The following is a 16231-nucleotide window of genomic DNA, read 5'->3' on the forward strand; positions in this document are numbered from 1 at the left end:
CAGATTTGTGGTTTTTCGAATCACTTTAGATTTTGTTGGATTTTCTTTTACTGGTTTGATTTTTACAGCATTTATATATCTATGAATATAATTCTTGTCCTCACTCATAGGATTAATTATCCACGATCAGCACGCAGTTGCAGGGTTGCTCTGATACCATTTGTAACACCATGACCTCAAACAAATTAGGGAGGGGCTTATTGTCACGAAATGTGCATCGAGGGCCAATAACTATCCCCACAAACCAACACAAGTCCTTCCGGCGCATTTGGTCCTCACTCATGCGCATCCCGAGAAAACTTCCCTTGAGGTTAACCATCCCAAGACTACTCCCAGCCAAGCACGCTTAACTATGGAGTATCTTAACATATGAACTCCCTAAAAGTAAGATGCATCTTTTTGATATAAAGAGTATATCAAATCCTTTAAAGCAATCATGGGGGTATTACAGAGTATTCTTTAAGCATTCTAAACAAATAAACAACCCATTTGTAAAAGGGTTAAAAAAGGTCCCAAAACTCACAAGTCACAAATGCATGTTGCTCTCTTACAAAGCCCAAATATTTGATAAGCCTTTTCCAATTAGTCTAAGGTGCACCCTTGTGCACTTTAGATAGGTGCAACAATGTAAAAAAAATTAACACTATGCTCTACAAAATGAACATTTAGTAAACAAATATGAACTTTTAGTAAAAAAGTATGAACATGAAAAAAAATGAACATTTAATAATAAAAAATGAACACATAAAAAAAATGAACATTTAATACTTATAATGCATATGTTTCATAATCATATTATTTTTTATTTCTTTAAATTTTATGTTCATAATTAAATGCATTATATTCATGATAATATTTTATATGTTCATATATAATTTCAAATATTCATAATGTAAATATGTAGTGTTGTTCATGATATATTAATTAAATCTGTTTATGCATATGTTTTCTTTCTTAAATGTTTATGTTCATATTTTTTTACGTATATGTTCACCTTTGGAATGCTTATATTACATTAAAAAAACTAATGCTTACGTTCATATTTTGAAATGTTATGTTCACTTTCTGAAATGCATAAGTTCATATTTTTTATGCCTATGTTCACTTTCTGAAAAGCTAATGTTCACATTTATGGGAACCTATGCATATGTTTATATTTTGCATGATTATGTTCAAATAAAAAAATGTAGAAAATTAGATAAAATTCAATTCGTTAGAATTAAGAAAATCATATACTACCTCCGTTAACATTTAGTTGCAACTTTGGAATATTTTTATGTCTCTCAAATAATACCCCAAAGTCGCAACTAAATGTTAACGAAGGTAGTATAACCTAATCAATCGAAGTTAATCACAAAGCACCACATAAGAAATCGAAAATCACACATTTTTATGCCTATGTTCACTTTCTGAAAAGCTAATGTTCATATTTTTTATACCTATGTTCAGTTTCTGAAAAACTAATGTTCATATTGTGCTGTTGTTACACCTATTTCTAGGTGCATGAGTGTGCACCTAAGAATATGCGAGCCTTTTCTAGCGGTTTGAGTGAAGCCGGATCCAATAGTTTAAAACACCAAAAAAGATTATTTGTCCTCTTCATCTAAAATTACTGATGAACCAAATGTAATGGTTAGTAAAATATTAAAATAAATAAATAAGTAAATAAATAAATAAATTGTTCATATATGTGAGATCCTGCTATATTATTCTCGATATATATTTTAATTAATATTATATTAATTTTTATTAGTTTTAATAGTGGCAAGTACAAGTTTATCTGATAAACGATTTTTTGCTAATCTGATGGAAATATTGTAAATATATTGAAAAAGTGTGGTCATTTATTCTGTACTTTTGATGAGCTGACCAATTACTGTTTGCAACTTGCATTTACTGTTTGGTGAGGAAATTACACATGTACCCATCAACTAGTAAATAAAAAGACACATGTACCCCTCCAATAGTACTTGAAAAGATGATTATACCCGTAGATAAACAATTTTATTTGGAGAATTAAATGGGCACAATTCTTTTGATAGTTATATTATCTATGTAATATAAGATTAATTTTTAAACCATGTTAGGTTGTGTTCTATTCACTCGACTTTCATTTATTTGAACTTGTCTAAACTTACTAGACCTTCCATATAAAAAGTCATTTTAGTTGTAATTTGTACTTATATAGCCCTTATCAGAACTTATTTTTCCAGAACTGAACTTATACGTACTTAGGGCTCGTTTTCATTGACTGAACTGAACTGAACTGAAATGAATATTTTATAAGAGAAGGAAATTAGGAGCTGAACTGAGCTGAGCTGAACTGAACTGAATTTCAACGTAAGAGAACATGCCCTTATTACACTTGAAATAAGTGAAAATAAGTTGAACAGAGCAGACTCTTACAATATTATAAGAATTGATAAAGTAATAAGTAATAGCGTTAGCATTTCCTTTTTTTTAAAAAAAAATAATAAAGAATAATAAAAAATAAAAAATCTCCGTATAAGAGCAGATGAAGTATACAAATATGTAATCTGTTTTTTTATATGCATCAGTTTGACCGGCACATTTGCCGAGACGCTACTTTAACCATAAATATCTTTAATTGTGTATTAGTAAAAATTATAACAAAATTATATTATGAAACTAGACATTATGACGAATCTAATGATATATAATATAATAACATTTATTCATTTTTCAGAGGTAAAAAAATTGAGTCAACCATGGTGTGTAAATAGTGCAATTGTCAAAGTGATCACTGATGCATATAATAAAAACGGAGGGAGTAATACATACGAAATAGGGAAGGTAACAAAAGATTAATTATTAAAAAAATATTTAAGAACAAATTATTTTAAAAAAAAATGAAACTGCGATATTCTTAATAAATCAGTAGAAAGTTGGAACAACAATAATTCAATAATGGGTTGAGTTAATATCAAAGAGTATAAAAAGAAGATCTGATATTGATGAGGTGATGGTAACCTGTTACCAAACACCCAAAAGAATATACGAGCATGACATGGGGAACACAGCAAATGACAGAATGCTTAGAAAACGAGTGATTTGAATTGACATTGTATTTGACTTCACAATGCTGTCATTGTTAATCTCCTCATCATTGCATTGTAAACTCCCTTTTGATTATCGACTTCGTGGGCTTATTCTTCAACCATCTTTAACACTTTGTTTGGACAGAGGGAATTGGAAGGAAGAGAAGGGAAGAGAAAGGGAGGGGGACAAACTCTCTTGTATGGGAAAAGGAATGGGGGAAGGAAGGGAAAGGAGAGGAAGGGATCCATTTTCTCTCTCCCTTTAGTAAGCATAATAATCCCTCCAAATTTGGAGAGATTTGGAGGGAAAATGTAGCTCACTCCCCCTCCCTTTCTTTCCCTTCCCTTCCTCCTCTTTCCCTCCCCTTCCTTTCCTTCCTTATTTCCTATCCAAACAAAGCGTAAGGGATTGGAAACCAATACAAATACGTCTTAGTTTTATAGTTTGATTTTATTTTTTAGTCCTTCCATTTGGTCTATTACTCCGTCATATTTGCCCCGTATACGTTGAGTAGAAAGTTAATTAGAGAATGAACGTAAGAACTATGTTAATTACTGATCTTGAACTCACAATAGACTTTAATGCCATTTTTTGTGTACTTAAATAAATTTAATTAAAATTTTTTATTAATTAATCAGAGGTCAAACTTGTACATTAACATGTATTAGCCAACTCTAAGGGCCTATTCACATTTACTTAATTTCAGTTCAGTTCAGTTCAGCTCCAATCAGTTCAGTTCAGCTCCCAATTTCCCTCTCTTATAAAATATTCATTTTAGCTCTGTTTAGCTCAGCTTCAATCAGTTCAGTTCAATAAATGAGAACAAACCCTAAGAAGTATTGAAGTAGTGAAAAACGCTTAGGAAAACAGAGGTGATACTAATAGTGTCTATAATCATACACTAAATAATGGTATGATTGAAAATTAACTAGCTAGACTCAAATAAAACATTAACTCAATTGCTTCTTAGTCAAATTTAAATAAATCTAGAAATGATACCATCTTATTAAAGCGTTCCAAGACTCCAAGTCCTAGAGCTAATGCTCAACTAATAAAATTAAAATAAGTTTGAGTTGAAAATAACAATGTCTTTGCAAGTAGAAAACAAAACATCACCATATTTGACATGCAATAAACGTCTCTATTACTCTAGTTTCATTTTTTGACGTGTAAGATCCTTATGTATAGTTACACCTTCTATCAAAATTGGTACATTCATAAATAATTTGATGTCGACTATCCATTAGCATGTATCTTGCACACTTTACAACTATACTTAATTTTTGTGTGCATATTTAGAACTCTCCTAAATGAAAAATAACCACATGTTTTGTAAGAACTACGAAGTATGCATTTGGATGTATGATGATAGTTACTTCATTTCAAGTTACACTTAAATTATATACTACTCGTATAATAAAATAAATACTTTGAACAAATGAAAATTAGTAAATTACACATTGTTATAATGAATTGGAGTATCATTTTTCATCTTATTAAATTTTCTTTCGAAATACTCCATAAATAAATAAAAATAAAATGGCCCCTCTAGAAAAGCAGACAATCAAACCTTGACCAGCCATATTATTCCTGTAAAAAATATTAAAAACTTAACTTAATTCTAATTACCAATCAATTATCCCATTAAATAAAAAGGGACAAAAACAAAAATAAACACTTATTTTGGACCGTAATATACATTCCCTAAAACTTCCATTATTATAATTCATGAAATATATATACACAAACAAACCTTATGAATTAGGCCAGAAAAGCCTGGAGAAAAACCAACCCGACCCATTAGGCCCATTAACAAGACAAGCCCGACAACAAGGACACGTGGAATGCGTCTTAAGCCACGAATCAACACAAGCAGAATGAAACACGTGTCGACACCTAGGCATAAAACGCAGCGTTTCACCTCCCTTAAACACCGCTAAACAAATAACGCAAACATTCATTCCTCGGCAAACCTTCTTCCCTTCCGCCGGAGTCGAGTAAGTAAACGTCGGAAAACTCTCGATTACCGACGGATCAACGCCACGTGGACCGCCGGAAAAGGGATCCTCTTGCACGGCCGTGTCGACGCCGACGCCGACACCGACACGGCGCTTGAAACAACACCGTGTGAGAAGGAAGAAAAAGAGGAGAGCGAGAATTGAGGTTGCCATTGCAAGGAGGAGAGAGAAAGTGATCCAGTATAAAAATGGTGAAGATTGCATAATTTGAATTGATTTGATTTATGATTTATTTGTTGAGATTTGAATTATTGGATTGATTGATGATAGTGGGTTTAGGTGGAGGTGTATTAATTTTGGGAAAATGAAGTTGAGATTTAGAGGTGAGTTATACCAGATTTTTGGGGTTTTTTTTTTTTTTTTTTTTTTTTTGATTGATTTTGATTGATAAATAATTGGGTTATTTTTGGGGTGATATAAATCAAATAATTGTAGTTTTCGTGTCGTAATCGTAATTGTGGTGATGAAAGAAAGGTCTGTTTGAAACAGCCTAAGTCATCGTGTAACTGACACCTGATTTTTAACTTGTTTTTAAATTAATTTTTTTAACGTGTTTATCAATTTTTTTTTTAGGTGTCAACTTTAAGTAGTCTACTACATACGACTATACGAGTATTATTTTACAACTGTGGTGGCAAAAAAATTTTATACATAAAAAAATTAATCATTGCATTTTTTAAAAAATTATTTATTAGAGTAAATCGTAGATTATATAAATAACTTATTTATCCTTTAATCATTGGCAATTTGGTTGCTTTTGTTGTACAAAATACATGCATATTTCTCTGGCATCCCATCAGCATGTATATTTGAGGTTTGACTGTTTGAGCCCTGAAGATTGATTCCTTACATTTCAACTCCGCTAATACCACTCATAGAAACTTCATTCAGGTTTGTTGGTCACCCCGTCATACTACGCTACCATGCATGATATGATGGCCTGTGGATTTAATTGCAAATAGATCTGTTTTGTGTCCAAATAAGCTTTATTTGGGCTGGTCCATTTTATGCTCCAAAGTCCAATTTAGCCACAAAGGGCAAAGGCCTCAACCCAATGCTTTCAAAGGACCCTCTCCATGCCTAAGTGTTCATTCGGTTTACCATATTTTCCCTTATTTCAGATCTAATAAGTTTAGTTTAGGGAAAATAAGTTCAGATAAGAGTTACCAATTTAAATTACAACAAAACTAAGTTTTATAAGTTCAGATTAATTTAAGTAAGTTAAGAACTTAATATAAGTTCAATCAAATTCAGATAAGTTCAATTAAATTCATATAAGACCATTCTCACTAGTGAGCAAAAAAAATTCTCCTCATTCTCTCTCTACCCACTTTCTCTCTCTTCCCAACTAAATTTGCTCATGAGCATTTTTAGTGAGCAAAATCTATCCCACTAGTGAGCAAAAAAAAAATGCTCATCAATCTCTCTCCTACTTTTTCACATACCCCACCAATATCTCTCTCTCTTACACATCACCCTATTAATATTTAATATGTTTTGGTTAAATTAATATTTATGGGTACTAATTACAATTATACTTTTATTTAATCGCTAATTAATTATTGAAATTTAATCGCTAATTATACCAATATTGAAATTTAATCGCTAATTAATTATAAATGTAATACAACATAAAATTTAATTAGCGTACGAATACATTTTATACTACAAACCAATAACGAACCTAGATTTTAAACGTACGATTAATACTCTATTAAATTGTAATCTTACGACAAATTTATTTTTTTTACTCATTAATAGAGCCATATGTGTCTCCAAACTCTTCAAAGGTCTTGGCGGGAGAATATGCGGTTTCTCAGCTTGTAGTTTACAGTAAGCTGCATGAACTTTTCGCCATAGTTCGGATGCCTTTTGGCTCGTACCACGAAGCGCATCATCACTTAGTGCTAGATAGAACCCAATTAGAGCTTCATCCTCAGCAACCGACCAAATGCGACTCGCTTTGGCAAGTGGTTGATTGGTCGGAATCCTTGGAGGTGGTGGAGGGTACTGTGGTGTCTCCGGAACAGCTTCTTCTTGGCTGAGATCGTACTCAGAGTTGCTCCCTTCGGTAACGGGAGGAGTTTGTTGCTCAAAAAAAGTGTTTTCATTGTTGGGAATCTGAGGAGGTGTTGGTTGATGAACGGAATTTTGAGAAGAAGGGTTGCCTAATCTTCCTAGGAATAATTGAAAATTTGGACTACTAATGAAATCATCACCTAAATCAGAAAAATGTTGAGCAAGTTGATTGTAATTAGGGTTGTTTGGATCCATTATATTGTATAACAAAAAACAATAATTACTTAAGAGGCAAACCTAAATTAAAATGGAATAACGTTAATAACGTTTTAAATAATTTCTAGTGCTACAAAAAGTAATTAAATAATTTTTTTTTTTTTTGTTGAGAAAAAAAGTAGTTATACTAAAAAATAAACAGTAATATTAGAAAATGAAAATTGAATCAAACTAAACTTGGGAGTGAAAATAATAAAGAGTTTTTTGGATTTTTTAAACAAAAAAAAATATTGCTACTTAAAATATCATTAATAACGTTTTGAAAAAAATTAAAGTACTAAAAACTGTAATTAAAAATAATAAACCAAAAAAAAAAAATAACCTTTCTCAACTTTATATTAGAAATTATAACATAAATATCACTAGAAATGTGATTAAGTGTAATATTGGGTGTTTTTGTGATTTTTGAAATTATACCAAAATATGTCAAAATGGATCTCTATTTGTAGGGGAAAAAAAAATATAACCGTTGGTGAATTTTTTTTTTTTTTTTTAATAATTATAAAACGGCCAAATTACCGTTTTGATTTAATTACCGTTGCTAAACGGTTGAATTTTTTGATTGGAGGAACAGGCTGACAGGGACGCGTGTCAGCTTTCTATTGGCTGGACTGACGCGCCCTGTCAGCCGATAAATGTAATTTTTTTTTTGCTTTGCTGCCTTCAAAACGACGCGTTTTGGAGGATGGTTGTTCAGACCAAACCCCAAAACTCGTCGTTTTGAGGGTGCGAAAAGTAAAAAAAAATTGACGTTTAGTGCTTGCTGTGGGCCCCACGCTATCACTGTTCACTATCAGTTTTGCTCATAGGATGAGCAAATTTCAATATGCTCATGAGCATATTTTGTAATGCTCATTGGTGGGAAAGCAAATAATGCAATTTTGCTCATGAATTTTGCTCATGAGCAAAATTCTCCTCACTAATGGGAATGCTCTAAGTTCAATTTAAATTAGTGAAAATCAAGTGAATTGAACACACCCTAAATCTAAGTCCAATCAACTGCCAAGTCCACTTGAAATCCCATTTGCCCCATACCATCCTAGTTAGCACATGAATAGGGCCCAAGTCCCTAAAAGTATAAATACCTTAAATTGGTACCTCACAAGGTATCTACAAACACTCTTACATTGGTTTCCTTGGACACATCCCCAAGAGGCCGAGACCAGTTACCATGCTCTCTTGTACGAGTGACTTCAGCCCAATCACCCAAGGTAAATTTCAGTCTCCAATTTACGGATAAAAGTCAAAGTATTGACTATAATTAGACCTGTTCAATGAGCCAGATCCGGGCTGATCTGGGCTTAAATAAAATCGGCCAGGCTGGGCTGGACCAAGGCTATTTTTATATGGGCCAAGCTGGATTAAGGATTTTAAAGCCCAGCTCTGTCCAGCCCGGCCCATTCAAAATTTGAAAACAAAAAACGGCCTATCAAGAAAACGAATCTGAACCCACTAATGGCCTTATAAAGTATTTATAATTTCAATGCTTGGATTTATTGAATAAATTTAATCGTTTTCATTGTCTAGCTTCTCTATAAAGTCTATTTTCTATAATATTGTTTCACACGAAAACAGATCCTACCATCATGGCTTCACTTGTTCTCTATAAGGCCATATCAATCCGAAATGATCTGTTATTGACCTTGGAACATACTCCGTAAGATACATTCCTTTTTAGATAGAAAACATTTTTTTATAATTGGACGAACTTCTTTCCACCTACCTCCTTGAACATTATTTTCTGTCCCTTTACTGCCCAAATAATAAAGACCTTTCCAAAAAAATAAAAATTAAAATAAAAAATTAAAAAAAATTTAAAAAAAAAACCCAAATAATAATGAAAATTGAGAAAATCATTTCTTATGAAAATGTTTTCTAGTCAATATAAATGGAGCCATAATATGTACTTCGTATATTGGAGATATACAATATAATAGATACATAACACCTCCTTAATTTGTTGTGATTCAAACCAAATAGCACACTAACATTACAAGTATTGAAGATGCTTGGAAATTTGGTTTTGAAGAGTTCAAGCATATGTAATGCAACAAACTTATTCGAATTAAACGGCTTGAAATGGTCATCTAATACTATAGTAGCTAGGAAAAGTCCAATATTATGTGGACTTTAGTTTAAAAAATCTAGTAATTCGATAAGAGGTTAGATTGACAAATTAAACCACAATTACAACATCAAGCTCGCGAGTGCATATAATTGTGTACTTGTGCAGTTGTGCTCACTATTAGCCCAACACCAAGGGTACATGTTGATTTTTGAACTTGATATATATGTTGTTTTGTAAGAGCTATATATTTTGTATTTCATGAATTTAAGAAGAGGTGCAATCACTTAATAGACTACGCACCATTATAAAATCATTATTGTGACTTTGCGAGTCATTCCTTGTTTTTGTAGTATAGTTCCTAACTGATCTTGCATGTGCCATAGTTGTGTACTTTTGTACAATAAGAAAAATTATTTTCTTGTTATATATATGGTGCAACACCGTCCGTACCAATCTTAAAGCATGTTGAGCTTGGTATGTAGTTTCTAAGAAATAGCTCTTGGCTATCAATCTATCATTATATACAATATTACTTCGCATGTTCCTTATATTAAGCTGATCATTAATTAATTGATATGCTAATATTATTTACCCCACATACTTCGTTTATAGCATGAAATTACTGTTAAGTTTAATAATTTTCTAATAAAGTAATTTCAAATTGAATGCTTTTCAGTTATATATTACGGAGTAGCATAAAAGCATATATCATTAATTATATTAGTAACAAATAATAATGTAACATGACTAAAGAATTTTCAGGTGATAATTTGCATGCATTTTGCAAGCACACCTCAGAATATGTACAAATTATTGTGTTTTTAGCTTAAGAATTGAGCCGGTGAACAAAGTTTCCCTGTTGGTAATACCAACTTTGCATGAAGTATCATTTTCTTGGTTACTTCTTCCGACAACCTCATCATTTTCTCCTCTACCACCTTTATTTCCAACACCTCATCGCCTACACCACCTTCGAGTTTTGCGTCAGGCCCATCCGACTTGGGTTGGACCTGACAAAATGGGCACGAAGGCGAGCAAGGATCCACCAAACACATGGTATGGTACACGTGACCACAAGTGGGAATCAAACGCAGCGTTTCATCTTCGTCCTTTATTACTCTAAGACAATTTGTACATGTCAAACTCATCACGGTCGATTTCCCTAGAAAGGTTTTAACGGCGGAGTAAGGGACAAACACCAAAATGTTCTTGGTGCCACAAGTGTGACCATTGGACCCGACGTTGTTCGGATCATCGGTGTTTGCTCGTCGCTTACATTGTTCCCGACTCCGGCGAATGTAGACACAACCAAAATAGATTAAGAAGCAGATAATGATTTCTACGGCAACGAGAATCAAAGCTAAGAATTGCATGCTTAAGGGATAAAGCTAGAGGAAGCTAAAAAAAATTAGAAGTTTGCAACTAAATATTGTGGTCGTTATTTTTCTGTTGAAGTGTTTTGAATTAATCTACAAGCATGAATATTGAAGGTTTATATATAGTTTGCTATGTTGGTTTCACACGTAAATATATACACACAAAAATGTTGACTATTGACTAATTAAAATAATTTACGTATAGTACAACAATTAATAATGTCAAGTGGGAACGTAATAAGTGGAGTATAAGAATCAAATCCAGGAGATTTCGAAGAGAATTCGTAATTGTACATTTGTACTTGTATATGACTGTAATATAATTATGGCTGATAGAATTAAATTCAGGAGATTTAGAAGAGAGTTCATAGTTGCACTTGTATAGTTGTATGAATGCGATATAATTATGGTTAATAATATGTTTTGCTAATTATTAAAAAAAATATGTTTTGCTTATTTCAAAAAGAGTAGAGCAAAATACACGATATTATGAATCTATTAATATCTCATATTCTTATGTGATATTATATAACGGGGTATCCTAGTATGTAGACTTGATGTCTGACCTGAAATATGTCGGGTTGGAGAGATTTTTGGGCCCAAATTTTAGTTTTGAACCAATTTTTCTAAAATGATTTTAGGTTTTAGACAGTCCAAAACATTTTTATTTAAAGATTAGTTAGTCCAAAAATCTCATCATTTTTAGTCCGAAATAACAGGTTTGGATATGATTCGTAATCATGTACTAATATGTATACATATAAAGTTAAAATTTTGGTTAAATATCAAAATCTGATCAATAAAATTTGGGTTAGATCAAGCGAATTTTTTTTTTGACGGGGATCAAGCGAATTTAACGAAGCCTATACTATTAAATAATTTAAACTGTTGGCAATATAAAATTAACTAAACTTTGAAAGATTAAATATTTGCTTTGACTAGTCTAATTTGATGGTTAGATCTATTTGAGCTTTATTTATTCGCTTAAGCTATGCAATGGCAGCGCAATTAGTGCACGTGTCTACCGCAGCCGATGTCCCACCGTAATCATGCATGATGATGAACAATTTTTTGTACCGCTTTAATATTGGCAACCGCAGCCACTTAGCCCATTTTGGTTGATTCAATATACCAGACGAATAATTTTTAAGTTAACATTGTTGTGGATCCAATAATACCAAACGAATAATCCTCAATCTTATATAATGGAGATTCAGACATTCGGTACATAAAATGACTATTCGAGTCTACACTAAATTGGATGAACGTTCATTCAACCAGATTAAATTTTGACAGTTACATGAACGGATAAGAATGAGCAGTTATAATAATGCTAACTGTTCGATTAATATTTAATTAACTATTAAATAATATTTAATTAAATAATCAAAGTTATAAATATATATAAGTCATTTTGCCTACTTGTGCAAAACAACACTTAGCCCATGTGAAATTTGTGTTTAGGTTAGGGTTTGAATCTGCCATTGAGATCTTTGGATGATAGATTTTGGAATTTGAGGAAGAAGGGGTTTAACCTAACATAGTATATATATTAGTATATTTATAGGCACATAGCACACTTCTTTTTGTTACCTAAATACGTGCATTATTGAGATGTATCTAGATACTAGAGGTATAAAAAAATAGATACTAGAGGCCAATCGATGCAATTTAAAATTACCCCAAAGAAACCAAATTCAGATTTTAATTTGTATGGATAAACTAATCTAGCATGGTGAAAATTTAAAATGAGCTGGCCAATTTTATATCACCAAACCTAATTCAGACATTCGAATTAACACCTCGGTATCTCCTTATTGTATAACTGGCCCTAGCTGTTATTTAAAAAAATATATTATTATATAAATATTAAATAAGCATGTATATATTAAATAAATTAGGCTAGGTGTCGTGCCATGCACGGTAATTTTCACACACTTTCCTTTGACTATGTTTTGTGCTTTACACGTAATATAAAATATACTCATCTGCAATCTGGTTAGGTTCGTCACAATAAATATTAATTAAAGATATTAATTCAACTTTTAAAATATCAACTTTTCATAATTTTTGCTTATTGGTAATTAAAGATATTAATGGTTGAATTTGTGCATTTTCAAATAAACATAACTAAGGAAACGTGTTAACAATAAAGAAACTGAAAAAGTATTAGTAAAACTATACAAGATTGTCAGGATTGAGATCTCACATTAGATCGGTGAAGGGAGTATGATTGGATTGGTAGAAACGTAAGATCCTATGAAACTTATAAAATAGCAAGATTCCGAACAAATTAATTACATCGTAATAAAAAGGTTGCTACATAACTAGATACACATTTTAAGCCATGAAAATTCTAAAATTTATAGTTTAAGTAGTTGGATAGTAATTTGGTCACCCCTAATGTCAAAAGGCATCTAAAACCACTACTCCTCAATTCTCATAAAATATGGACACTCTGACTTACTATATCTAGCGTTGTCTTACCTTTCTCCAGCGCTATCTTACCTATCTCCACCGCGGCCTGGTTAGTGCTTTCCTGCTCAGAATAGTTGGACATATAGCGATATGACCAGATACCTAAGACACAAGCCTTAAGCAACAAAACGATACCCGAAATGTAGTAACCGTTCCTCAACACTTCGCAATTAAACGGCGAATCTGTATTCGTTTGGTTTCGGCTAAATATAGCACCTGCAACTAGTACACTGAACCCGGAATATGATGCCAACCTATTTATTAGTAGACAACAAGACGAGATTTAGACAACTAAATTAAAGAAACGAGAATCTAGCATAGTATTAAAGATTACCCGGAAAAAACGAAACGGGTGATAGCAGTGACGGGAACTTTGGCAGTTCTACTGATATAATTATTGTATGCAATTGTGTTTATAATAGATATAAACTTCATGTTGAAAAACGCGAGCGTTGCTGCTGCTGCTGCGAATTGCCAATCTCGATGCCTCGGATACTCACAATGAGTAACTTCCCCATAATTATTTGTCTCTAGGATCACTTCTTTTGACTGCATAACATTAATCAAATTAAGTGATTGATTGGCCACGGCCAGATTCCGAACAAATTATATCTAGGTGTAAATATGAATATATTTTTTTTTTTTTTTTACATATAACTCATCACTAAAGCCGATCAAAACAAAGAAAATAAGACACCAAAGTATGCCAATGAGGCAACAACGGTGTAGTATGAGGGTTCAATATAACATGTAACAGTCTCAAGTTGCACATATCAATAATAACTCTAAAAAAGAGACACCAGCAATTACACGTGTCATTTATAGTGTGTCTTTAGTTTTTTTTATTTTATAAAAAAAAAAAAGAATTTTGGAAACAAATCTTATACAATTTTTTTTTTTTTTTTTTTTTTTTTTTGAAGAAAGCTTATACAATACATGAATAAAAGATAACAAATTTATACACATGTAAAAGATTATAAAATGCTTTGTGTATATTTCCACAATATATTGTCAACTATGTAAACATAAGTAAAAAAAAAAAAAAATAGAATTTTTAAAGAATTTGTGTCAAACATTTTTTATTTTTTACTATTTTTATTTAATTATATATTAGAAGCTCCAAGAAAGTAATTCGGATATCAAATATTAAAAAAATTACTTAAAATAAAAGATTTGATGTATCCTTCAAAAAAAAAAAAAAAAAAAAAGTAGCATCTTTAAATTAAAGAAAAAAAAAACAGCTTCTTAACTTAATTTGTAATGTTCCACATTTTAAGAAATTCACTAGTGTGTGACCCCGGGCTTTGCCCCGGGTGATACTTTGAATAATTTCATTTTTATATTAGAAGCTTTAAAAGACTTATTAATTTATTTAACATGAGTAAATTAGAATACAATGACAATAATAATTTATTTTGGATTTTTTGGTTTTTATTCAACATTCTAATACATGTATGTATTTATATATAAATTTTGATTAATAAAGCATGAATTAATTCTAGCTTAGATGGTAAAGCATTTGGTTTCCATTCAATGAGGTTTGGGGTTCAAATCTCTTTGTATGCATTTTTAATTAACATTGTTGGATGATGATGTGGCATGATGCTAAAGGTTGTTGAATGATGACGTGGCATTATACGGGTGTAAGAAAGGAAACACGTGGCACATACACAATTTTATAAACGCCTTATAATATATAGTATAGATTTGGTCAACTAATAAATGATACCAAAGCAATATGTTAGTGAAATCAAATATATACAAAATATATGCATATTAACAAATGCGTATTTAAAATCATGTCTTGTCAATGACCAATAATCACCTTTTATAATTTATATAGATTATAGACCTGGGTGTACGTAGAGAAAGTTATATTTTTTTTTTAAAAAAAAAATCATATCTTGCCCGTAGCTAGTAATATGAAACAATTTAAAAATTACTGTGCATGGCACGGGACCTAACCTAGTAAGGTAATAATCGAAAATCACAAATTTTTGGATGCAGCTGACCACATGGTGCGGCAGGGTCTACTTGTAGGGTGTTACCAGTTTTATTAGGGGTTACTTATAAGTGTTACTTGTATTCTGGGGATACTTGTATGGGTGTTACTGGTTTTGGTCAGGGATTACTGATAGGGTTACTTAAAGGGGTTACTCAGAATACAAATAACATATACAAGTAATCCATACGACAAGTAACCCTAGAATACTAGTAACATCCTACAAGTAACACTTACAAGTAACCTCAGAATACAAGTACGGAGTAACACCCTACAAATAGGCTCTAATTCCATTCAAATCCATTTTTATTAGTTCGAAGTATAAATATGAAGAACATAAATGAAATGTTTGATTATCTAGATACACGTTTGATAAATTTTACTTGGCTATTATTGTTATATCAATTGACAACCAAGGACTCTTGATAAATAATTTACTAACTGATGTTTTTATCATTTTACCGACTGAGGATGAGGAAAACGAACTAACCTTAACCTTTGTCCACTGGGCCGCAATCGCAAAACCAACGGCTAACAAGCCGATAAAAAGCACTGTATAAACCTCACAATTGCCCATAATTTGCTCTTTCTAATTTCTCAAACTTTTCACAATCACAAACTTTTCACAATTGCCCAACATTTAAGATTTAATTAAGGATTACGTTCTAAATACAAAAGGTCCAGCAAAACTAAATAGTCAAGTACCAAGTGGGTATTTTGTCTCCATGCTTTTAGAGTAGACTTCATTTGACTTGACTTAGCTTATTTTTGTTTGAAATAATAGATCCAACAAAACTATGGTTGACTTTGTCAAAAAAAAAAAATATATGGTTGATAATATAATCAAGGACCAAGTGGCCTGGGTTTTTGTTGTCTTTATGCTTTTAGATCGAGTAGACTTCACTTGATTTAATTTAATTTTATAAAATAAACC

General features: G+C 31.6%; 1 protein-coding gene across 1 annotated transcript; it reads right to left on the reverse strand.

Moving 5' to 3' along the window:
• Positions 1-13027: 13027 nt before the first annotated feature.
• Positions 13028-15942, reverse strand: LOC145605979 (uncharacterized). The gene is made up of 3 exons (XM_081662049.1): positions 15788-15942; positions 13630-13844; positions 13028-13549 (listed from the first exon to the last, which is right to left on the reverse strand). The coding sequence occupies exons 1-3, from the start codon at positions 15872-15874 to the stop codon at positions 13258-13260; spliced, it is 594 nt and encodes a 197-aa protein (XP_081518175.1). The 5' UTR covers positions 15875-15942; the 3' UTR covers positions 13028-13257.
• Positions 15943-16231: the final 289 nt, after the last annotated feature.

The sequence above is a fragment of the Chenopodium album genome, chromosome 22 (genome assembly GCF_948465745.1).
Source record: "Chenopodium album chromosome 22, dcCheAlbu1.1, whole genome shotgun sequence".
NCBI lineage: Eukaryota > Viridiplantae > Streptophyta > Magnoliopsida > Caryophyllales > Amaranthaceae > Chenopodium > Chenopodium album.